Below are 25925 nucleotides of genomic sequence, written 5' to 3'. Positions count from 1 at the left end.
AAGTCACAGAAACGTTTTGTTTCCCCAGTACATATAAAGCTATGTTTATACTGAGAAGTGTGCAATAGCGTTATGTCTAAAAAAGTACATACCTTAATTAGAACAGACTTTATTGCTGAAAGTGCTAATGTTTGTCTGAGCCTTCGGTGAGGTGTAACCTTTTTGCTGGTGGAGGGTCTTGCCTCAGTGTTGATGACTGCTGAGTGATTTGGGGGGAGTTGCTGAAGGTTGGGGTGGCTGTGGCAGTTTTTAAAATAAGACAACAGTGACGTTGGCTGCATCAATGGATTCTTCCTTTCATGAAAGACTTCTCTATTGTGTGGAGTGCTGTTCCATAGCCTTTCACCCATAGCAGAACTTCTTACAGAATTGGAGTCTGTCCTCTCAAACCCTGTTGCTGCTTTGTCAACTAAGTTCATGCAATATTCTAAGCCCTTCCTTGTTATTTCAGCAGTGCTCACAGTCTCTTCACCAAAAGCAGATTCTGTCTCAAGAGACCACTTGCTTGGCTCATCCATAACAAGCAGCTCCTCATCCATTCAGGTGTGATCGTGAGATTGCAGCCATTTAGCCCCATCTTCAGGCTCCACTCCTAATCCTAGTTCTCTGGCTGTTTCTACCATATCTGCAGTGACTTCCTCCACTGAAGTTATTCATGAGGGTTGGAGTCCACTTCTTCCAAACTCCCGTTAAAGTTGATATTTTGACCTACTCCCATGAATCACGAATGTTCTTAATGGCGTCTAAGATGGTGAATCCTTTTCAGAAGGTTTTCAATTTTCTTTACTCAGATCTGCCAGATGAACCACTATCTATAGCAGCTGTAGTTTTATGAAATGTGAGGCTTTTCGTTTGTTTGTTTTGAGTTGAGGTCTCACTCTGCCACCCGGGCTGGAGTGCAGAGGCACAGTCATGGCCTTGCACTCTCCAGCTGGGACTACAGGCACGTGCCACCATGCCCAGGGTTTTTGGAATGGTAAACGAGCATTGGCTTCACCTTAAAGTCATCTGCTGCATTAGCCTTACCAAGAAAGTCAGCCTGTCCTTTGAAGCATCGAAGCCAGGCATTGACTTCTCCTGCGTAGCTACGAGTCCTAAGTGGCATCTACTTCTAACAGAGGGCTGTTTCATGTAAGTGGAAAATCTGTTGTTTAGTATAGCCACTTTGATCAGTGATCTTAGTTAGATCTTCTGGGTAACTTACTGCAGCTGCTGCGCCAGCACCTGCTGCTTCACCTTGCACTTTTACATTATGGAATTGGCTTCTTTCTTTGAATGTCATGAAACCAACCTCTGCTAGCTTCCAGCTTTTCTTCTGCAGCTTCCTCATGTTTCTCAGCCTTCACAGAATCGAGGAGAGTTGGGGCCTTGCACTGGATTAGGCTTTGGCTTAAGGGGATGTTGTGACTGATTTGATCTCTCCAGACCACTCACACTTTCTCCCGTCAGCAATAAGGCTGTTTTGCTTTCTTATCATTTGTATATTCACTGGAGTAGCACTTTAATTTCCTTCAGTCGGGGAACTTTTCTTTTGCATTCGTAACTTGGTTAACTCTTTGGCCCAAGAGGTCTAACTTTTGACCTGCCTTCTTACTAAGATTCATACTTTCTAGCTTTTGACTTCAAGTGAGAGACGTGCAACTCTTCTTTCACTTGAACACTTGGAGGCCATTGCTGGGTTATTCACTGGCCTATGTTATGTCTCCAGGAATAGGAAGGCCCGAGGAGAGGGAGAGAGACAGGAACAGCTGGGCCAGGGAGCAGTCAGAGCACACACAACATTTATCACGTATGCCATCTTATGTGAGTGTGCTTTGTGGAACTCCAAAACAGTTACGGAAGTCACATCAAAGATTACTGATCACAGATCATAGAAATATAGTAATAATGGAAAAGGTTGAAGTATTTTGAGAACTACCAAAATGTGACACAGAGACACAAAGTGAGCACATGCTGTTGGAAACATGGCACCGGTAGATTTGCTCCATGCAGTGTCGCCACAGACCTTCCATTTGTAAAAACAGACAAAAAAATGCAGTATCTGCAAAGCGCAGTAAAGCAAGGCACAGTGAAACAAGGCGTGGCAGTATAAGAGCCACACTGAAATCTGCAATAATCACTGTTTTCCAGTAATTGTAGCGGGCTGTATTTAAGGTTTGCAAAAACCTCCCACTTGTTTTCATGTTTCAAACGGAAAAATCTCTCTTACTCTCTTTTATCTCTTTGTGTTCTCTTTAAATTTAAACTAGAATCCTGAGGTTTTTTCAAATAAGGGACCTGGAAGCAGGTGCTGGCCAGGTAGAAATTGTGTTGATTGCACTTCTGAAATGTTCAGTCTTCAGTTAGAGAAATCAATTTAAATAAATCATGGGGCATAAACTGATTTTTCTGATGGCTTTTTAAAAATTGCTTTCTTTCCCCCAAATTGCCTTCAACTAGTTAATTTGTAATTTCCCTGAGGACTTCAGTAGACATTCTGTGTATAATTAGAATCTGTTTTTATCACTTAAAGAAAGAAAAGCACTCAACTTTGTCTAAGTCTGCTGCACTATAGTCCTCTATTCATTTGAAATTAAACACTGGTACATTAGCATACCCTGGACACACAGGATGACAGACATGAAAGGAGTTCTTTATTTCAAAGTCAATTCAGCCCTTTGACTTCAAGTCAGTCCTGAAGCCGTGCAGTGAGGCAGGGGTAAGATGGGCGTCTGCAGTGGTGGGAGCTGCAGTTTTCCAGGGCAGGGTGCCTGACCCAAGCAAGAATAAGAGGGGGGTCTTCATGGGCATTCATAGCCTAAGCAAGGAGAGGGACTGATCTGTGCTGGAGAGGAATGGGGAGGGATGGGAGACGGGTTTGGTTACATTTAGGAGAATAGAGCGAATAATAAATAGAGGAGGCCAGGCGCAGTGGCTCATGCCTGTAATCCTAGGACTTTGGGAGGCCAAGGCACGTGGATCACTTGAGGCCAGGAGTTCGAGACCAGCGTGGGCAACATGGCAAAACCCCATCTCCACTGAAACAAAAATTAGCTGGGCATAGTGACGCACGACCTGTAGTACCAGCTGCTTGGGAGGCTGAGGCACCAGAATCACTTGAACTTGGGAGGCGCAGGTTGGAGTGAGCTGATACTGAGCCACTGCACTCCAGCCTGAGCAACAGAGCCAGATGCTGTCTCTAAATAAATAAAGGAGGATACCGAAAGCTAGGTTTCTTACTATAGGAGAAGCGAAAGGGGAAAAGCCTTGTCTGTGGTCTTGGGTAGAAATGAAAGATACTGGCACGAATTCAGGGTTTTCAATTTCCAAAGATTAATACAGAAATAACTATGCTTGTAAATGTGTAGATATGTACATATATGAAAATGCATGCATATATTTTCTTGCTCTGGCCACTGAGAAGGCCTGGAAACAGTGACACTGTAATAGCCATGAGCATAGTTAGCACTCAGATCTTGTCTTCTCAATACCGATTTCACCCTCAGAGAGCCAAGCCTCTTAGAGAAATGGCTGATTCTTAAGCTGGAGCAGGGAACATATAAAATAAGCCTGGGACATTTTGTTGTGTCAGAAAGCGAGGAAGGACTCAGAATGTTAGGACGTGTCTAAAGAACACAGCCATCAATTTGAAACAGTTTCTACTGGCCAAATTGGAGATAACTTGAGCATAAAAATAAATGACAGTAGCCCATTATAACCGGTTCAATGGCATATAGGACATTATGAGTCCATCAAAATAGGAATAAATAAATGAATGCATTGAAAGATTGAAATTGATACTTACATGGTGTCAAAGTACCCCTCCCCCGGTACTTACTAATTACAAAGAAATTGATACTTACATGGTGTCAAAGGACTCCTCCCCTGATAAACAAAGGGGAAGAGAATGACTTGACAGTGGGGCAGCCTGACAGTCACCACCTTCATCAAATGGGCAAAAGTGAAATCACACACAGCCTAATAGGCTGCAGCGAGAAGAAAACATCACTTCTGTGATTTCTGCCGAATATACGTAACTTGAATCCAGCCATGAGGAAACATCAGACTCAAATTGAGAGATCTCTTTGAGAATCACTGGCACATTGTTGTGTGTCGAGGCCATGAAACTCGAGGAGAGACTGAAGTACTGTTCCAAACGAAGGAGACCAAAGAGAAGTGCCAGTGAGGTGCAGTGTGTGATGCTATTGTTAGAAAGGGCATTATGGAGATAACTGGTCAAAATAGAATGGTGGTCAGGCACAGTGGCTCACACCTGTAATCCCAGCACTTTGGGAGGCTTGGGTGGGAGGATTGCTTGAGGCCAGAAGTTTAAGACCAAACTGGGCAACATAGTGAGACCCCGTCTCTACAAAAAATTTAAAAATTAGCTGGGTGTGGTGACCTGCACCTGTAGTCCCAGCTTGTCAGGAGGCAGAGGTGGGAGGATTGCTTGAGTCCAAGAGTTCAAGGCTGCAGTGAGCTATGATCACAACACTACACTTTAGTGTGGGAGACAGAGTGAGACCTTATCTTAAAAAAAAAAAAGAAACGATTTTCGTAAGTTACTTTTTTTTTGGTCTACTACGTTTTTAGTGTTTGTAACAACTTGTAGTAGATATTGATGGAAGGATATTGGAAGCCAGGTTTCCCACTCAGAAAAATGAAAAAGACAAAGCCAGAATGAACCTTGTGGTGTTGGAATGGAAGATACCGAAAGCCATTTTACAGTTAAGAAAACTAAGGCCTGGAGGTTAGGTGGTGAACCAGGGGAGCACCTACTGTGTGCCAGGCTTCATGCCAGGCAACTTCTCATGGGTAATCTCATCTAATCTCTGAAAGAACTCTTTGAGAAAGGTGGTGTTTTCCTCCATATTGCAGATGAAGAAAACTCAGACAAAGAGGATAAAAGCCGGGCACAGTGGCTCATGCCTATAATCCCACCACTTTGGGAGGCTGGGGCAGGTGGATCACTTGAGATCAGGAGTTTGAGACCAGCCTGGTCAACATGATGAAACCCCGTCTCTACTAAAACTACAAAAATTAGCCGGGGTTGTTGGTACACACCTGTAATTCCAGCTTCTCGGGAGGCTGAGGCACAAGAGTCATTTGAACCCAGAAGAGAGAGGTTGCAGTGAGTAGAGATTGTGCCACTGCACTCCAACCTGGGTGATGGAGTCAGACTCTGTCCAGAAAAAAGAGGATAAAGTAAAACACATCCAAAGTCATACTGAAAATAAGTAGCATTCTAGAACTTAAGCCCTTCGCTGTCTCCAAATTCCATTTCTAAATGTGCCTTTTTCAAGGTAGTCAGTCAACCAGGGATTTAAGGACTGTCATCTCCAGACTGTCAGGGATTTGTGGAATTGCTGGAGTAACCTGACAGTCAAGACAGTCTGGGAGGGCATCAGGTCAGTCTTCTGTGCAATGTGGCCAAGGAGAAAGCCCCCCACCACTCGGGTAGCCTTTGGTTACCACCCCAGGCCACTCCCTGCTCCTCTGCCAGGGCTCCTTCAGTCCTTCCCCTCCATGGTGCCAGCCAGAAGATCAGCAGCTAGCTGGGCCAGCACTGAAGACCCTGAGTCTCTTGTACTGATTGTACAGTATACTCTTTTCTCTGAATTATTTGAATTATTTATGAGTTGTTTCAGCAGTTTTCTTCTGTTCCTACATTGGTCTGCATCTTGTCAGAGGAAAAAAAAATGTATGTTGCTTTAAGACTTCACAAAAAAATTGTCTTCTTAAACCATTCTGCCTTTTGTTATTTCAGTGATGATAGCAGCAGCAGCAGTGCCATCGTAGTAACAGCTAAGTTTTTGAGCTCTTACTATGTGCTATAGACTGTGCTGGGTAAGCACTTATATATAAACCAGTAACTCTTAACAAGAAAGATAGTCAGAGCCCCATTTCATAGGTGGGAAAGCAGGCTAAGAAATTTTGTTATTTGTCATTTAGCAACTGGAAAAAACGGAAAATTTTGGCAGTTGAATGTCTTGTCAAGCTATTTTGACAATTTGCTGATATGTCAGGTTGCTCAATTCCTACATCCCAAAACTAATAATTGAGGTAAAATATTAAGTAATAGATGCTAAATTTAATAATTATATGTATGTGCCTAGTCTCAAACATGGAGTAAATTCTCAGGTTATCTTTAAATAGTTTCTTTTTTAAGTTATGTTTTTAACTGGCTTTTTTTCCTTTGCTTAACACATTTTTTTTGAGACGTACTCTTGCTGCATTCTTCTTCATTGCTGAATGGTATTGCATTGCGTGAAAGCGCCTCCACTGGCTCATCTATTCTGTTGGTAGACATTCACGTGTTCCCATTTTTTGGCTATAATGGATAAGGCTGCTATAAACATTCTCTTATAGGCCTTCGTGTGGACCTATCTTTCCATTTCCTTTGGGTAAACAACTTAAAAGTGGGTTGTTGGCTGGGTGTGGTGGCTCATGCCTGTAATCCCAACACTTTGGGAGGCTGGGGCAGGCGGATCACGAGGTCATGAGTTCAAGACCAGACTGGCCAACATGGTGAAACCCTGTCTCTACTAAAAACTACAAAAATTAGCTGGGCATGGTGGGTCGTGCCTGTCATCCCAGCTACTTGGGAGGCTGATGTAGGAGAGTTGCTTGAACTGGGACCCTGGAGGCGGAGGTTACAGTAAGCCAAGATAGTACCACTGCACTCCAGCCTGGGCTAGAGAACGAGACTCCACCTGAAAAAAAAAAAAAAAAAAAAAAGTGGGTTGTCATAGTAGAGATGTTTCTTAGACTTAGTAAGAAACTGTCCTTTCTCCAAAGTGATAGTACCATTTGACACACTGTCCAGTAATGTATGAAAGTTGCAGTTCTTCCACATGGCAGGATTTGGTGTTGCCCCTTTTTTCTGGCCATTCTGCTGGCTGTGGAGTGGTATTTCATTGTGGATTTAGTTTCCATTTCCTCACTCACTGATAATGTTAATCGCCTTTTCATGTGTTGATTGACCATTCATTTGCTTCTATGAAGTATCTGCTCAATTCTTTTGCTCATTTCTGTATTGGAGGATTGTTTTGTTGTTGATTTGTATAGGAGTTCTTTATATATTCGGCATACACATCTTTAGATACATGCTGCAAATATTTTTTCCTATTCTATGGCTTACTTATTTTCTTAATGGTGTCTCTTGGTAAGCAGAAATGTTTAATTTTGAGGAAGTTGAATTTTATTAATTTTTACTTTGTCCACCCCATTGTCACTAAGATACTCTTTTATGTTTTCCTTATAATTCTGGGTGGTCTGTTGTCTGTCTCAGACCAATGTTTTGAAAGAAGAGATGGGGTTGAAGTTTATTTTATTCTGTATAAATATCTATGTATTCTACCAATGTTTGTTGAAAACACTTTCCTTTTCTCATTGAATTGACCTGGCAGCATCCTCAGAAGTCAGTTCACCAAACATGTGCATGTCTGTTTCTGGACTCTATTCAGTCTCATTGGTCTGATTGTCTTTATTCTACTGCCACACTGTCTTGATTACTGCGGTTTTATTATCAGTCTTGGAATCAGCTGGTTGTAAATCCTTCAAATTTCTGATTTTTCAGTATTGTTTTTGCTATTTTAGATTTTTTGTATATTTCCATATAGATTTTAGAATCAGCTTTTCAGTTTCTTTAGAAAATCTGATGAAATGTTTATAGGGATTGTGTTAAATCTATAGATCAATTTGGGAGAATGGACATCTTAACATCTATCCACAATTAAGAAAACTAAGGCCTGGAGGTTAGTGGTGAAGCAGGGGAGCACCTACTGTGTGCCAGGCTTCATGCTAGGCACCTTCTCATGGGTAATCTCATCTCATCTTTGAAAGAACTCTTTGAGAAAGGTGGTGTTTCCTCCGTTTTGCAGATGAAGAAAATTCAAAGAGGATAAAATCAGCCGGGCATGGTGGCTGTCTTTTACTTTAGTTTTAAATTTCTTTCTCTCAGCAATATTTTGTTATTTTCAGTGTAGACATCTTGCTCGTCTTTTGTTAGATTTATTCCTGGATTTTTTAAATGCGATTGTAAATGATACCATTTTGTCAATTTTATTTTCCAATTTTTCATTGATGGTATATAGAAATACAATTGATTTTTGTATATTGACCTTCTGTCTACAACTTTGATTAATTCACACATAGTTCTAGTAGCTTTTTTTTGTAAATTCTATATAATTTTCTACATACATAATCATACTATATGTGAATAACAATCGTTTTGCTTTTTATTCTTTATGCCTTTTGTTTCTTGTTCCTTTCTTGTTTTATTGCACTGGCCAGGGCCTGGACCTCTGGTACCGTGTTGAATAGAAGTGGTTAGGAGGGACGTCTTTTCCTTGCTCTTGATTAAGGGACAAGGATTTAATATTTTCAGCATTAAGTATGATGTCAGCTGTAGGTATTTTGTAGCTACTCTTTATCAGGTTAAGGAAATTTCCTTTCTTATTGAGGGATTTGCTAGAAGAACTCACAGAACTCAGGAAAGCTATTATACTCACAGTTACAGTATATTATTATGTGAAAGAATACAGATAAAAATCGCCAAAGGTAAAAGGCATATAGGGCAAAGCCCAGGAGAGACCAAGTGCAAGCTTCTAGCTGTCCTTTCCCAGTGGAATAGTATAGACAGCACTTAATTCTCCCAATATGTGTGTCACCATATTGTCAATCAGGGGAGCTCACCTGAGCCTTGGTGTTCAGGGTTTTCACTGGGGGTCAGTCATGTAGATGTGATATGCTAGCCGTTAACTCAGTCTCCAGCCCCTCCAGAGGCCAAACGGATGGCCATGTCAGACCCTGTTAACTTCAGTTAGGGCTGGCATTTGGTCCAAAGAGGCTGAAGAAGAGACCCCGAGCCAACGAACAAAACAGAATTTATTTGGGGGAACTTATGTATAGAGCAGTCCAGTGGCAGTGGGCTGGACAGGAGAACCACTGCCGCTTATAAAAAGAATGTAGTTTACAAAGCGCCTTTGCTCAGCCACCCTCCCTCCAGGCAACCTCCACATGGCAGCCCTCATTTCTTAAATTGCCATCAAGTGTGTCTGCCATGCACTGATAGAGTGGCCCATGGTCCCCAATCATAAATCATGCTGTTAGCATAAACTATCTGGAATGCCCCCAGGTATACAAAGACACTGTCATCAGACAAGATATTCTAGGAGCTTAGAGGTTATCTCCCAGGAGCCAAGAAGGGCCAGTTTATTCCTTGGAATGTGCACAATTTGAACACCACAAACCTGCTGAGTCATCCCTTTACTGCGTACCTTATTTTCCTAGTTTGCTGAAAATTTTTATCATCGAGGGATCTTGACTTTTTCGAATGCTTTTTCTGCATCTAATGCAATGGTCATGTAAGCTTTTTTCTTTTTTTGTTAAGGGAGGATATTATTACATTGATTAATTTTCAAATGTTAAACTAACTTTGTATTCCTGGGGTAAATCCCATTTGGTCATGATACATTATTGTCTTTATATATGGCTAAATTCAGCTTGCTTATATTATATATGTGTGTGTGTTTATATATGTGAGTGGGTGGGCATATATGAGTATGTGTATATACATGGTGTGTGTATATGTGGGGGGCATACATGCATGTATATATATATGGGGTGTGTTTATATGTAGGGCATATTTGTGTGGGGGTATACATATGTGGCCTATATATTTGTGTATACATGTGTGGGTATATGTATGTGGGTATATGTGGGGAGGTATGTATAGTATATGGGGGGTATATATACATATACATATATATATAATATGTGTAATATATTATAATAATAACATATTCAGCAATCTTTTTGCATTTGTGTCGACTACTGGGTGAGGATCAGTCCAGCTTCCTGGGTTCGTTGAGCGCGGTGTCAGTCTATGGAGAGTATTCAGCACATACCTACCGCAGCCTCCCCTGCACGCTGGTCAGTGTGCCGTGGCTGCGAGTGCAGAGTGGGTGCACAGTCTCTACCTTACAGGCAACAGTGCCAGTGATAAGTGCCCAGTGGAGGTGTGTCTGGATTGTCACTGGGCCCAGAGGCAGTGACTGCTCCAGTACAGGGACACGGAGCAGAAGCGCAGGGTCACATGTGACTCCTTCTGTTGTCAAAAAGGAATCCTGTTCTGGAAATAAAATACCTGACTGCTAATTATTTATTTTTAGATCTAAGCTGGAACCAGAACCAAATACAAAGACAAGGGAATCCACATCTTCTGAGAAAGTTTCACAGAGTCCTTCAAAAGACTCTGAAGAAAACCCTGCCACTGAGCATCCAGGTACGAATAAAGATGAAAATCTTGCCTTGCATTTCTTCATTGTGACATGTTGGCAAGAGTACAGCACAGGAACAAAATAGCATGGTCTCAGACATGTTTTTGTGTTTGTATTTCTTAAAGCAAAGGAAGGAGGGGGTGGCAACCTTTGTGTCTGTCACAGTTGATCTTCATGACCCACTGAGGTAGGGGGTGTGCGGTGCATTTACCCAGTCACCTGGGAGCTGGCAGGGTCTGGGAGAAAGGGTCTGCTGGAGGGGTGAGGCTGGGAGCTGTTTGCCTTCAGAGAGGCAGCATTGCCTCCCTGGCAGCCACGCCCTGCATGTCAGCTCTGAGCTGACAGGCCTGCCTCCGGGTAGAGTGTGCAACCTCAGCAGCCTTCCACAGCCAGTCAAACCAATGGGACAAAATGCAAGTCTGGGACTGATGTGCTGCCTGTCACCAGGGATACCAGAAGGCCCATGGCTTAGAACAGTTCCTGATGCACAGGAGATACAAAAGAAATACAGGGTCGCCATGAGTCTGAAAATGTTGGGGGACATACACAATGTGGTCATAGGATGCCTGCGATCTGTGTATCTGGCTAAGAACCCCACATAGGGACGCCTGCATAGTTTGCTGTATCTCAGAGGAAAGGTAGAGCATGGTTCTTTGTGTGAATCATAGGGTGATGGTGTGCTGGAGCCAGGAGAGACCTGGGAGTCCAGTATCCTTCTCCATAATCTCATGACAGTTCTCTTATTTTTTGAGATGGAGTTTTGCTCTTGTCATCCAGGCTGGAGTGGTGGCGTGATCTCAGCTCACTGCAACCTCCACTTCCCAGGTTCTAGCAATTCTCCTGCCTCAGCCTCCCAAGTAGCTGGGATTACAGGCACGTGCCACAGCACCTGGCTAATTTTTGTATTTTTAGAAGAGACAGGGTTTCATCATGTTGGCCAGGTTGGTCTCGAACTCCTGACCTCAGGTGATCCACCGCCTTGGCCTCCCAAAGTGTTGGGATTACAGGCGTGAGCCACCACGCCCAGCAGTTCTCATTAATCCTTGTCTTCTAGATGGTAGGGATAGTCCTGGACATGATACAGAAATTGCAGGTTGAATCTCTCTCTTTTTTTTGAGATAGAGTCTCACTCTGCCACCCAGGCAGGAGTGCAGTGGCACAATCTTGGCTCACTGTAATCTCCGCACCTCCCAGGTTCAAGCGATTCTCCTGCCTCAGCCTCCCGAATAGCTGGGACTACAGGTGCACACCACCACATCCAGCCAATTTTTGTATTTTTAGTAAAGACAGGGTTTCACCATATTGGTCAGGCTGGTCTTGAACTCCTTACGTTCAGGTCTTCCACGCGCCTCTGCCTCCCAGAGTGCTGGGATTACAGGCGTGAGCCACTGTGCCTGCTTGTTGAGTATCTCTTACCTGAAATGCTTGGGACCAGAAGTGTTTTGGATTTGGATTTGTTTCAAATTTTCTAATATTTGCACTTTACTTACCGCTTGAGCATCTCTAATCTGAAAATCCCAAATCTGGAAAGCTCCGCTGAGTATTTTCCTTTGCGTGTCACATTGGAGCTCAGAAAGTTTCAGGGATGTGATCCTGTCCTCAGGGAGCTCACAGTTGATGGGGAAGATAAGACTCTAGCCCCTGGGAGAAAGTAAGTGGTGCCTTAAGAGAGGGCGGAGGTAGTGGAGAGAGTTCAGACAGAGGGCCAGGGAGACTTCAAGAGGAGGTGGCACTGAGAAATGAGTCTGTACCTGAAAAAAAAGAAAGCTTAGAAAGTCCTAGACAAAGGCAGCAGCATGAGCAAATGCTCAGAGGCCAGAAAGCCGAGATATTGGGTGGACTGTAGTCAGTAAAAAAGACCTCTGGGCATCAGTGAAGCCCACCAGCAGGAGGAGAGGTGGGGGTAAGCTTGGAAAGGTGGAGGGAGTTGGGGGGCCTTGAATGCCAGACCAGGGAGTCTGGACTTGCCTCTGGCACCAGGGTGCACTGGTGGTCTGGGCAGAGGGCCACCGTGGTGGGTGCTCTGCTTCAGGCTGGTCCTTAGGGCCCCGTCAAGAAGGCTTGTGATGGCCACAATGAGCATGTTGTAGAGTGTGAGTTCTGCTAAGAGATCTTTGCTATTCTAGATCAGAGTTAATTTATGCTTGGTTCAGATATGAGCAAGGTTTCTGTGTTTCTAATTTTGGTGTTTTTATCCTTAAAAAAGAAATCACCAACAGTCAAAGCTTGAAATAGGTCCCATAATGAGGACAAGTAGGAGATAGCTCACAAGGTGGGGGTGGGGGTGGATGAAGGCACAAATGTTCCTACCCAAGGAATGTCATCTCAGGAAAATACCAGAGCCATTTCTAAAGATACTTTTAGCCAATCTTGTATAAACATGTTTTTCTATCATGACACTTCTGGTAAAAACAGCCATTTTTCTAAAAGCCTACATGCACTAGGTTGTGAATGACATGGAGATCTTTTTTTTAAAGAAATATTTCTAATAAATAACCATAACTTTCAGGCATGGCCTGCTGAGTCAGCTTTGTCTACATTGTTGCTATCAATGTTCTCTTCCCCTATTCAAAGATCTGGACTTGTCCCCATCTCATGGGGCTCAGATCAACTACAGGAAATTTACTGAGATTGAGGAAAAAAGGAAAAAGAAGCAGCATTTGCCTTTGAGTATTTGGCAGCTCACTGATAAGCCCAGAGACACCACTGAGACATACAGACACAAAGTGACTTTATTACAGTCTCCCCCAAGGATCGATCCCTGCCATCCCTCTCTCCTCTGCTCCCAGCCCCACCCATTTATGAACTGCACAGACCTCTTGCCATCATCCTGGGTGGCAGCAATCCTTTCTGTGGGCCTGTGGTATTGACATCCTTCATGGAGGATGCCTCACGTTTCCTTGATTATAATAAAAAAATTATCCAGGTTAAAATGTTCCTGCACTCCCATTCAGCAGGTCCACGCCCAGGTGTCTGTCCTAGAGAGTCACTCCAGCATGTGCACAAAGCACAGACTGGGACACAGTACCATCACACCAGTGAACAGTCCGAAACCACTGGGGTCTGCCAGTGGAGTTATGGTTAGATAAAGACTAGTGTATCCTCCCAATGGAATATCACACAGCAGTTTAAAAGAACAAGGGAGAGCTACATGGACTGACTTAGAATGATCTCCAAGATGTATTGATAAACCATACAAAGCAAGTTTCAGAATAATATGTTACCATTGATATCTTTGTGAAAAGCAAGCAACCATGCACACAAAACTGTGTATTACTTGAGCTATATGGGTAGGCAGGGGCTCACGTATCTTTGTACGTGAATATGCTTAGATAAAGTCTATGAAACTATCAAAGCAGTAACTACTGGGAGAGGAATAGGATTGGGGAATGGTATATTACTTCCTCTATGTGTGTGTGTAAACATGTATGTGTATATATGTACATATGCATTTTTTTTTTTTTTTTTACAATAAAACTATGTCTTATAGTCTTTAAAAGTAGATTTGGGGTGTATGTGTCTTGAAGTAAAACACTTTACGACTTATTTTAAAGAATGTCCATTAAGTATGCAGCCATTGCTGACATCTGTGCGATATTGAAACCACGTATAGGTCCCCCTCCCCATCACACACACATGCACGTGCCTACCCAAGGACAATGGAAAGCCTGAATTTGAAAGAATCATTTCTGCTGTGCCTGAATATTAGCCCAAAGATCGTGAAATGTATGGACAAAGCTGTAAGGTTCTGTTCCATCTCATGTTTGTTACAACTACATCCTAAGCCAACCTCTTCTAAAATGAATACTTGGTCTTCTATCTATTTTCAATTTTTTTTAACAGAAAAGATTTTGGCTGAAACACAACCTGAACTGGGAACCTGGGGAGACGGCAAAGGTGAAGATGAGTTATCCCCAGAAGAAATACAAATGGTAATGCTATTCTCTGCCTAATCAGTTCTTTTTAACTGGTTTTCATAAGACTGTTCCATTGAGGAGAAGCTCATCCTCATTGCCCTTGCCCTGATTTTTATACTGAGTTTTAAAAATTATAGATGTATATTTTATGTGCATTTTCCCATTTGATTTCCTAATTCTTAGTGTACTTTTCATATGCTTTAAATTTGCTGTAGCATAAAGAAGAAATTTTGCCTTGGAAGAATTTTACTAATAATAGATGTCTTTTCAACAACAGTAAAATCGTCTTCCAGACTAAATGGGTATTTTATAAATGCCACTATGATGTGTTTTAATTCTTTGAATTGCTAGTGCTATGATAATATAAGAAAAGTACAGGTAATGACGGAAAAGTGAAAAGAGTAACACCTTAGCTACTGATATCACCTCCTTTTAGTTACCTGTCCTCTAGTTTCCAGCTGCTACAGTCTGTCACGTCTGGTTGGGTTTCAAAAGGAAACCGATAGGTCTGGCAAGCCCCTGCCAGCTCATGTGCAGCAGTGTCTATGTGCAGTTCATCTGGATACTGGTGTGACAGAAGCCAAATGGAATATGCTACCTGTGTATGGGAGCAGATGTCATCGAGAGCTACTAGGATGTGACACTGTCCTCTGCCTAAAGCGTGGGGAATGTGGCTACTACACAGTGTGCTTTCGGTGGCTCTGCCTGGCAAGTGACAGCATCTTAAGTGTGCAGCAGTTTGCAGTGGTCAGAACTTTCTGACACTCATTTTGTCCATGATACTCTTAGTAATTGCACCAAGAAGTGGTAGAACATTAGCATCTCTTTTTTTTTTTTTTTTGAGACAGAGTCTTGCTCTGTTGCCAGGCTGGAATACAGTGGCACAATCTTGGCTCACTGCAACCTCCACTTCCCGAGTTCAAATGATTCTCCTGCCTCAGCCTCGTGAGTAGCTGGGATTATAGGCACGCACCACCGTGCCCGGCTAATTTTTGTATTTTTAGTAGAGACAGGATTTCACCATGTTGGCCAGGATGGTCTCGATCTCCTGACCTTGTGATCCACTCATGTCAGCCTCCCAAAGTGCTGGGATTACCGACATGAGCCACTGGGCCCGGCCTAGCATCTCATTTTAACATTGGCAAAATTAGATATCCAGCCCTCAAGAAGGTAAGAAGTGGAATCTGAAGACATAGCTCTGTCAAGGAAGAACAGGGTCCACTCTTTTCCCCGGCCTTGAGCCTCTCAGACTGAGGCATTTGTGTTGCTGGCTATGCCACCTGAAATTTCAAGTGTTCTCTGTCCACTCCTGGCATGTCTTACAGGTCTCAGGTGTTTTTTCCCCAGAGAGGCCTGGCGCCTCGACCTGCAGCAGCTCCGAGATACTGAGTGCTGTGACCCCACTTGATTCCCCGCATATCCCCACTAGAGCACGGGCTCTGTGAGAGCAGAATCTTACTTTGTTTTCCTCACTATATTCCTAGAGCCCAGAACAGTGTTTTCAATAGTAAAACAGAATCATCAGTAATAACTATTAGAATGTTCTAGTGTTCGGTTATTACCAGTATTATGAATACTTATGAATGCCTTCTATATGCCAAGCCTTTTACGTGTATTGTCCTGTTGAATCCTCATGGCAATCCAGTCAAGTAGGGGTTATCACTATTACACAGTTGAAGAAAATGAGACACAAAAACTCTAAAGCCCCACCCAACGTCACAGAACCAGTAGAGCAGCAGAGCCAAGCTCTGGCTCCAACTCTGCACTTTTTTTTCCCAGTTGATGCTGGTGGTCTAGGTGAGTGTTGCTGCACAGGAATAGTTTGGCACAGTGGCACAGGCCAGCCAGGCAGAGGAGTCAGAACAGCCACACCAGCCCCCCGAAGTATCATTGTAAGCATAGTTGTGAAGGCTGGGGACCTCCAGGGACGGCCAGGTCCACACGCCATCACTCTGTGAGCATTGGCTGCCAACGGCAGAGGACTGGCTCAGCATCCTCTTGCTCTCTGGACTTTCTGTTTCTTCTCCATGCCTGAAATAAGACTGAAACCAAATCTATTTCCTAAAAATGGCATGAACAAAAAAGCCAAGGGCAGCACAGCCTAGTAGGAACAAGTGCATCATCTGACTGGCGTCCACACCCAGCCTTAACATTGCAGCCCCGGGCCCTCTCACTGCTCTGGGCCTCTGCTCCCTCATCTGTGAAATGGGCAAATAATGGCCACCTCACAGGTGGGTCTAATGTCTGAGTGAGTTGGCCCATGAGGTGTGTGCAACACAGAGCCAGACACACAGGCTGCTTGAAAAATTCTGTTCCCCCTTCCTTTCCCCTTCAGAGTGACAGACAGGTTGTACAAAGAGGCAGAACAGACTCTCCCTGCATAGGGTAGAAGAGCTTGGGCAGTTCCTGGATCACAGCTGCCCGAGTGCCATCGGCAGGGACAGACTGTGGTGTGCATGCAGCAGGGTCAGGGCATGCAGGATGGCAGCTGGAGCTCAGACTATTTTAATATGCTTCTCAGATACAATACTGTTTCACACAGATTTATCCACCCAGATGAGTGGTTTCCCAAAATCATCACCTTGGAGTCTCTCCAGAGACCAGACGGACAGGGAGAAAGGAGAAGGGCTCATGGACACACCCTGGGGTACACTCCACTGGGGGGAGGCTGAGCGGAGAAGCCAACAAAGGGACATACAGGGGGATTGGGTCCTACTCCCATCTTACAGCCAAATAGGAGCAGAAGTGTCTTAAAAACCTCTTAGGTTTACATCAGTTTATAGGAAATCCTTTTATTAGTGGAAATGAGTCATTTCCCCAAATATTATACCATTGCCTCATTTCTTTGCTAGAGAAAAAAATGTGTATAGCTCTGTCTCTTCGTTAAGAAAGAATACATTTGTATTTAAGTAGAGTTTACCTTCTGTGTTGGGCTTTTTCTTTTTCTTTTTAATGCACTCCACGACTCTTCATAAAGGAGATAGCTAGAATAACAATAGAGTGGGTTGTTTGAGGATTTTGGCCTTTCTCTGCGAGGCAGTGGTGAGGTAAGTGTGTTAACCTTTGCAGATGTGTGACTTAGCAGCCTGCAGGTGTGTGAAAGGTGGACCAGAGGAAGGCTGGCAGTGAGGATATCCGTAACACTTCATGCTCCCATCCCACGGTGGGATGATGAAAGAACATGGGCTTTGGGACTAGACAGAGTTGGCCATGAATTTATACCACTTACTAGCTTTATAAGCAGAGGCAAAAATCACTGCATCACTGCTCTCTTCAGAATCAATGCTGCACAGAATTGTCTCAAGTGCTTGGTGCAGTAGCATCTGTAAGAGCACCCAGTGGAGGGTGGGGCAGAGAAAATGGTGGCTCCCTCCCACCAGAAAGACACTGCCATGTCGGCACTGTCGCATGTCCTGCACATGCGCAGCACATGTCCTGCTATGTCAGAGTACGGCTCTTCTTTTCACAATGAGGTCGGTGCAGCATGCTTCCGTTTCATTCCACTGTCCCAAATCGTCTTAAGACATACCAGCGGCCACTCCCAGTCACACTGGTGATTCCAGTGTGGTAGTGTCAGCGACTGAAGCATCCTATCAGTGGGACTTCCTACCTTGGACTGTTACTCCAGAAGCCTGGAACGGTCAGTGCTTCTGTGACAGGCTACCTCATGTCCAGTTACCCACTTTCTTAATTGGGAATAACAGCTAAGTACCGTATCTTACCGTCTGACCAACCCAGATCTTATTTAAAAGGCTGAACTCTGAAAATGAAGAGAAAGAAATACCACACTGTTGGTTTTAAATTGGAAAATGTTGTAGCAACTCATGGTCATAATTCATAATCACTGTTTCGGAATTTTTCCTCAGGGTAAAATAATGAGTTAAGCCCAATAATCGCAATGTAATTCATTGTTTCACCCAAAGGAACAGTTATTACATATTCCAAAATGGTTGCAGGGTATTATATGATTTGCACAATAAATTTCCCTGTATAACTCGTGACACAGTTATATTAATGCCTTTGAGTTGGCAGGTGTTTGTGGTCAAGCTGAGTGGAACCAAATTGTTTTCCAGTGCTACAGCAAGAAAACTCCCTTTCTAAGCACACATTCACTTTGCCTGCCTCAGGTAAAACCTGCATTTGTTGGTGTACTCCTTGGGGTCATTTTTAAAAACATGAATGTGACTTCTGTTTCTTAAATCCACATAAAAGGCATCTTCCAAGGCCCTGTCCCCTGAGGTGGCCCATAGAACCCCCAGTGGCTGGCAGGGCTTGCCAGTTTCAGCTCATGCATCTAGAACAAGGAGCTGAACACATAGTGAGGGCGGGACAGACTCTGGGGAGGTTCCAGGTTTACAGGGGCACAGCAAATGCTGGCTGGCTCCCTCCCACTAGAAGGATTCTGCTGGGTCTGTGTACTGTCGTATTATGGGGCTCACAGGGGAATGAGGTGAGGGTCACAGAGCCAGGAGTGTGAAGGGGTTTGGTTCAGGGAAAGCATGTCTGGAAGAGTCCAGAGAGGACCTGGGCAGGTGACTTCTGAGCTATGAAGGCCAGAGGGCTTTCCGGGACAGTCTCCCTGTGCTCCCCTGAGTTAGCTGTTCTTGGTCTTTGTGACACAAATACCTCTCTTGGCCTCATTTTATACTCAAAGGCCTTTGTAGGAGTGATTTTCTATTGAAAATTATAGTAAAGAGGATTAGATTAGAAAAGGATTTCTGTAATAATATATTCACAATGTGAATTTCTGTCCTTTAAACCAGATTAGAAACCTTTTAGCAGGGCTTGATTGGAAAGTCTGACTGACTTCTAAATGGGATAAAGCAGTTGAATAATGATACTGCCCAACATGCATGTGACACATACCATGTGCCAAGTACTACTCTGAGCACTTCAGCCTCTGTTCGTTTATGCAGCCCCAAATGGGAGAGAGTATTGCTGGTCCTGTTTTACAGAGAGCTTAAGTCACCAGCGCTAGGTCACAGAGCTCCCAAGTCCCAGGCTCTTCAACATGATGCTATACTGCCATGGTTGGAGGGTGAGGGGAGTGCTGGTCTAGCTGAAGGGAAGCATTGTGTTTTGGAAAGACACCTTTACAGCACAGAACAGATGGGCCAATGCGGGAAGCCCAGAGCAGCAGCTGGCGAACACTGTGCATGGAGGGCCCAACCTGCCCACCATACCCACCATCAAGGCCTCTCACCGTCCTTTGCAATTCCATAGGAAAATGAGGTATCTCCTCGACTGTGTTCAGGTTTGTCTTCACAGAGCATATAGAGATCCCTGTCTGTCATCTGACCTTGGAGACTGGGCCTTTCATTCAGCACTGTACCTTGCAAAGCATGGCCATGCAGAGACAGGTACTAGCTGCTGAGGCTCAGTGAGCTGGAAGAAGATGCTACTGGTGCATTTCCCAGTGCCTGGGAAAGTGAAATGGCTGAGAGCCACAGCAGGCCTCTAGGGTTGGAGACTAGAGTGCTAGGAGGGGTCTTGACAGCATGTGGCCACTCATTTTGCATATCCAGAAGCTGACACCCAGGAGATTAATCATGGTAGACAGATAGCATTCCCTGAGAGCTTACTGTGTGCCAAGCACTTTAGTAGACAGCTCACAGGTATTCACTCATATATTCCTTCTAACAACCCCGCTACTTAAGTACTATTCCTGTCCCCATTATAGTGACAAAGACACTCAGATTGTTACTTCCAAAACAGCTTCCTGCTTAGATGAGGGGCTGGAAGTCCAGCCATGGCTTTGCATCCTCAGGGTCAGGCACAAAATGGTAAGAATCACCACATCTGTCCCCAAAGAAACTGACAGGCCTTCCAGAAGCCAGTGACTGGCCCAGCATTGCCCCAGAGTTCTGACAAGGCCCCAAGAACTGGCTCCTATATCCACCTGGTACATCCACCACTACAGGCCTGCCACCCAGCAGTAGACAAGGGAAGGCGTGCAGGTTTGCCATTTAGACAGCATTTGACGCCATCCTGAAACCTCATACAAGTCAGTGTTGTCAGCAGCCTTGCTATGACCTAATTGTCCTAGGCCCTGCCAGCCTCCTTAAGTAATAGTGACCTTGCAGTTGTCTGGGAAATAGGCCTTTTGTTTTTTGAACAGAGGCTGCTCTCCATTAACAGCTCCTGGCCGTTGGCACACTTCTCTCCTCAGACTTTAGCACCTTTGAATCTTGAGGCACCGGGTTCTCTTCCTCTAGGGACTAGGTATTTTTCAGGTGGCATCAAGAACCCATGGGGTGGAAGGAAAGCCAGCATCTGATCCCACTCCTCACTGCAGCGAAGGGCGGACGTGAAGCTATCAGAAGTAACGATTACTAAGAGGCGGCACCGCACAGAGGTGCCTTATACCACAGGCCCTCGAGTTGGGGAGGAGACAAGAAAAGCTTTGTTCCCAAGAAGTGGTCCAGGAACAAATCACATCAAACCACGAGTTAATTTTGTTTAGGGACAGTTTCAAGCATAAAAGGGACTGTGGATTTAAAAGGGCAGGGCCATATTTTGTCATTAGAAAAATTCAAGAAAATGCCCCCCTACCAAATAAAAGCTGAGTAGTACCTGAAAGAGCCAAAGTGAATTGGTGCCTACAAGTTTTAGTAATTAGGTGTTTTCCTTAAATATTGTCCTCTTAACTGTTGAGTTAACAGAGCTGATATTTCAAACTCAAAAGTGAAAGTTTTATTGTTTTAAATAGCCTTTCTCTTGCCTAATTAAAAAGGCCATAAGCAATTCTGTGTCAGCAGCCCAGCCAGGCAGCCTGCTGTGGATGAGGTGGTCCTGCAGGGAGCTTCCCTGGCACTTCTGCCCTTCCCAAAGCTTTGCCCCTGCCCCCTCTTTTCTGGCCTGGTGGGTCTGGAGGGCAGCAGATGCCTCCTTGTGTTTTGATGACTAGCCAGGGCCGAGAACCAGTGTCCTGTCATGTATGAGGCTCTGGGCTGGGTTCAGGGTCCAAAGGAGAACAGCTTCCCTCCACAGAGAGAAGACAGGCCCCAGAAAAAGTGTGAGGAATGTCCCTCAAGAGCCAAGTACAGGGGAACTCTGTAACAAAAGTGAGGAGGTAAAAGAAGGTGATTGAGTCTGCCCTGAGGTGTCAGATCGCTAGGAAGATGCCTCCGGTTTTTTTTTTTTAATTTTTTATTGCATTTTAGGTTTTGGGGTACATGTGCAGAACGTGCAAGACAGTTGCATAGGTACACACGTGGCAGTGTGTTTTGCTTCCTTTCTCCCCTTCACCCACATTCGTCATTTTTCCCCAGGCTATCCCTCCCCAGCTCCCCCCCACGCTGGCCCTCCCATTTTCCCCCCAATAGACCCCAGTGTTTAGTACTCCCCTCCCTGTGTCCATGTGTTCTCATTTTTCATCACCTGCCTATGAGTGAGAATATGTGGTATTTCATTTTCTGTTCGTGTCAGTTTGCTGAGAATGATGTTCTCCAGATTCATCCATGTCCCTACAAATGACACGAACTCATCATTTCTGATTGCTGCATAATATTCCATGGTGTATATGTGCCACATTTTCCCTATCCAGTCTATCATCGATGGGCATTTGGGTTGGTTCCAGGTCTTTGCTATTGTAAACAGTGCTGCAATGAACATTCGTGTGCATGTGTCCTTATAGTAGAATGATTTATAGTCCTTTGGATATATACCCAGTAATGGGATTGCTGGGTCAAATGGAATTTCTATTTCTAAGGCCTTGAGGAATCGCCACACTGTCTTCCACAATGGTTGGACTAATTGACACTCCCACCAACAGTGTAAAAGTGTTCCTTTTTCTCCACATCCTCTCCAGCATCTGTTGTCTCCAGATTTTTTAATGATCGCCATTCTAACTGGCATGAGATGGTATCTCAATGTGGTTTTGATTTACATCTCTCTAATGACCAGTGATGATGAGCATTTCTTCATATGATTGTTGGCCTCATATATGTCTTCTTTTGTAAAGTGTCTGTTCATATCCTTTGCCCATTTTTGAATGGGCTTGTTTGTTTTTTTCCTGTAAATCTGTTTGAGTTCTTTGTAAATTCTGGATATCAGCTCTTTGTCAGATGGGTAAACTGCAAAAATTTTTTCCCATTCTGTTGGTTGCTGATTCACTCTAGTGACTGTTTCTTTTGCCATGCAGAAGCTGTGGAGTTTGATTAGGTCCCATTTGTCTATTTTGACTTTTGTTGCCAATGCTTTTGGTGTTTTGGTCATGAAGTCCTTGCCTACTCCTATGTCCTGGATGGTTTTGCCTAGGTTTTCTTCTAGGGTTTTTATGGTGCCAGGTCTTATATTTAAGTCTTTAATCCATCTGGAGTTAATTTTAGTGTAAGGTGTCGGGAAAGGGTCCAGTTTCTGCTTTCTGTACATGGCTAGCCAGTTTTCCCAACACCATTTATTAAACAGGGAATCCTTTCCCCATTGCTTGTTTCTGTCAGGTTTATCAAAGATTGTATGGTTGTAGATATGTTGTGTTGCCTCCGATGCCTCTGTTTTGTTCCATTGGTCTATATCTCTGTTTTGGTACCAGTACCATGCTGTTTTGATTACTGTAGCCTTGTAGTATAGTTTGAAATCCGGTAGTGTGATGCCCCCCGCTGTGTTCTTTTTGCTTAGAATTGACTTGGCTATGCGGGCTCTCTTCTGGTTCCATATGAAGTTCCTGGTGGTTTTTTCCAGTTCTGTGAAGAAAGTCAATGGTAGCTTGATGGGGATAGCGTTGATTCTGTAAATTACTTTGGGCAGTATAGCCATTTTCACGATATTAATTCTTCCTAACCATGAACATGGAATGCTTCTCCATCTGTTTGTGTCCTCTCTGATTTCGTTGAGCAGTGGTTTGTAGTTTTCCTTGAAGAGGTCCCTTATGTTCCTTGTGAGTTGTATTCCTAGGTGTTTTATTCTCCTCGTAGCAATTGTGAATGGCAGTTCGCTCTTGATTTGGCTTTCTTTAAGTCTGTTATTGGTGTAGAGGAATGCTTGTGATTTTTGCACATTGATTTTGTATCCTGAGACGTTGCTGAAGTTGTTTATCAGTTTCAGGAGTTTTTGGGCTGAGGTGATGGGGTCTTCTAGGTATACTATCATGTCGTCTGCAAATAGAGACAATTTGGCTTCCACCTTTCCTATTTGAATACCCTTTATTTCTTTTTCTTGCCTGATTGCTCTGGCTAGAACTTCCAGTACTATATTGAATAGGAGTGGTAAAAGAGGGCATTCTTGTCTAGTGCCGGATTTTGCCTCGGGTTTTGAGGGACCACGTGGAGTTCCCCAGCCAGGCAGGAAGCTAACCTGTGCAGAGTAGAGCTGAAGTGGAAGATGTCATGTGGCCAGATCATGGATAAAAGTGTACCTTGGACTTGATCTATAGGTCCAATGGGCAAGGCCAGCATAAGGCATTCTGGCATGACCAGCACTTGAGATCCCTTTGACCAAGGATTGGAGAACAGGCTGGGGGCAATTGAGAAATGATGAGGGCAGAGTGTGGACAGTAGGGGAAGGGCTGAAGACAGCAAGTGCCTGTGCAAGGGTGAGATCGGCGGAGTTAGGAAGGGGCGCACGTGTGAAGAGTGCTGCATATAGAACAGCCGGGATACTTGGAGGGGAGGGGCCTGGGCGGGAAGGAGGCTGCTGGGGAGGCCCTGCAACTCAGTTCCGCCCTAAGACAACAGGAACAGGTCCAGGCTGTCACATGAGCCTGTATATGAACCTGTATATCCCTGAATGGGAAGTGTCAATACAGCCCATGGTGGTCAGCTGTGGTCAGCTGCCTCCCATAACCATTGTTTCCCTTTTGTCTCTGGTTTACTAAGGAAGTGGTAAGCCAGATCTTCCATTGATTCAGAGCCTCTGGAGGCTTGCTTGTATTCATACTCCCCACCCCTGCTTACAGAATGCCTCCGAAAATATTTGTGGATTTGATGGCAGCTATAATGGATATGAAAGAAAAACCAGAATGCCTTTTCAAAGTCAGGCTCTGCACAGTTCCCACCCTCAAGAAGCTCAGCGTCACACAGGAAGTGTGGGATGTGCACAGTTTATTACAAGGCAGAAAGGGATTACTATCCCAAGATATTTTCAGAAAATGGTAGGCCAAGGATAGAAATATGAGAAGTAAGTTTGGGCTTAGAGGCCAGGGCAGGTCTCCTGGAGAAGTGGGGCCTGTGGGACTCATCCAGGAGGAAATGTACGATGCCCTGACTGCACATTCTGGGAGTTGAGTAGACACACAAGGACAGGGCTGTGGGAACCTGTGGGGAGGGCAAGGAGGTGTTCCTGCCCATTCTCTGTGCTGAGTTTCCGACGCTTCCATCCTTTTTCTTGGCCCATATCAAGCTGGCAAGAATGGCTAAGAGAGCAATTGTCTGTGCCAAGCTCACTCAGCCCCAAGAAGCTCCCCTGTATGCCCAGTGTCAGGGCACCTGTCCTCACCCAGCCTGAGCACTCGGACTCTGGGACTCTGGGACTCTGTCCCTGTTGAGCAGTGGAGTGGCCAGGGGCATGGCTCTGAAGTCAGAGGGGTCCAGGGGCAGCTCAGCCAAGCTGCCTACCTCCCTTTCTTCTCCAGACCCTCCCCACACCAGATCCTTCTCCATATTAAATATATATAGTCCTTCAGTATACTTCATGAGAGAAAACAACAACAAAAGAATTTTTAAGATAATGGTACCAGAGGCAGGAAGCAGACCGTGGGAGCCCAGGGGAGGGCAAGTAGGGAGACACAGCTACAGCCACGACAGTCAGCTTGCATGCCTGGAGTGCAGTGGGTGAGACAGAGAAGTCGATTACCAGGTTTTTAATATCTTCTCCCGAAAGCAGGGACATTGTTCAGACTAATGCTCACGGTCATCCAGCGCTGGCCACCACATTGCTGCATGCTGGAAACAGGGGGCTCAGCAGTGATTCCTGGAGTGTAGCCCCCTTTTCTTGCTAGACTCTTGCCTAAGTTCAGTATGATATCACCCTGAGTATGTTTGTTTCCTCACAGTTCGAACAGGAAAATCAGCGACTAATTGGTGAAATGAACAGCTTGTTTGATGAAGTGAGGTATGTTTGTAGTTCCTCTGTGAGCTCATGGCCTGCTTTACAGCTCTTCCAGGAACTGGGAACCTATTTGCCTTGGTGCCCTGGCATCCACATGTGGCCCTCCTTGGCCATTTTGACAGGGCTTAGGTGGGCAAGTGGCCTAAATCCACAACTCCCTTAGCTCGTGGGCCTGTGGGTTACCTCCCGCCTGCTGCCGCTGCTGCAGGGAACACAGGGACTTCCCACCCCAAGAGATGCAGGAGTGAGATGCTCTTCTTCCCACATCTCCTCCCCTGCCCTCCTGCCACTGCAGGTTACCTGCATGGAATTACCACCACCATTTGGGCTGTTTCCATGCAGTGACTCTGAAATGAAAGGGGGCCTTGTGACAGCTGGCCAAGGGAAGCCCTCTTCTGCAAGTGGTTCCCTAGGAGTCTGCCTGCTCCCATACCCAAAAGGGAGTCAGGAATGCAGAAGGCAAGACCATGGACACCCACACGTGCAAGCATTGGCCTGTAGTCTCTGTGGGAATGCTTGGAGCATGCTGAAAGTAAGGGCAGATCTTTCAGAGCCTGCTGTATTGTAGACACGTCCCGCAAATAAAATCAGTCCTGATGCTGCACGCACAGCCTGAGGACTTTCTCAGAGTTGGTGTCAGCCTCCATGGGACTCTTGGCCTTCTTCCCTCAGAGATGGACCTCCTAGTCCTCCTCCGACA

The 25925-nt window shown here is 44.7% G+C and overlaps 1 protein-coding gene across 4 annotated transcripts in view; it reads left to right on the top strand.

The window, feature by feature from the left end:
* STX18 (syntaxin 18) overlaps positions 1–25925 on the top strand; it is a 120187-nt gene that overhangs the window by 89318 nt on the left and 4944 nt on the right. For 3 of the 4 annotated variants that reach the window (XM_035294074.3, XM_035294073.3, XM_035294075.3), the window contains 3 exons: positions 10155–10267; positions 14106–14194; positions 25170–25228. In XM_035294074.3, the coding sequence (XP_035149965.1) occupies positions 10155–10267; positions 14106–14194; positions 25170–25228 (261 nt within the window). Of the gene's footprint in view, positions 1–10148; positions 10268–14105; positions 14195–25169; positions 25229–25925 lie in introns of all 4 variants that reach the window. The other variant, XM_035294076.3, reaches the window with a different exon arrangement.

The sequence above is a fragment of the Callithrix jacchus genome, chromosome 3 (genome assembly GCF_049354715.1).
Source record: "Callithrix jacchus isolate 240 chromosome 3, calJac240_pri, whole genome shotgun sequence".
NCBI lineage: Eukaryota > Metazoa > Chordata > Mammalia > Primates > Cebidae > Callithrix > Callithrix jacchus.
Note: the sequence above shows the minus strand (reverse complement) of the source record. Positions and strands in the feature narration are given on the sequence as shown.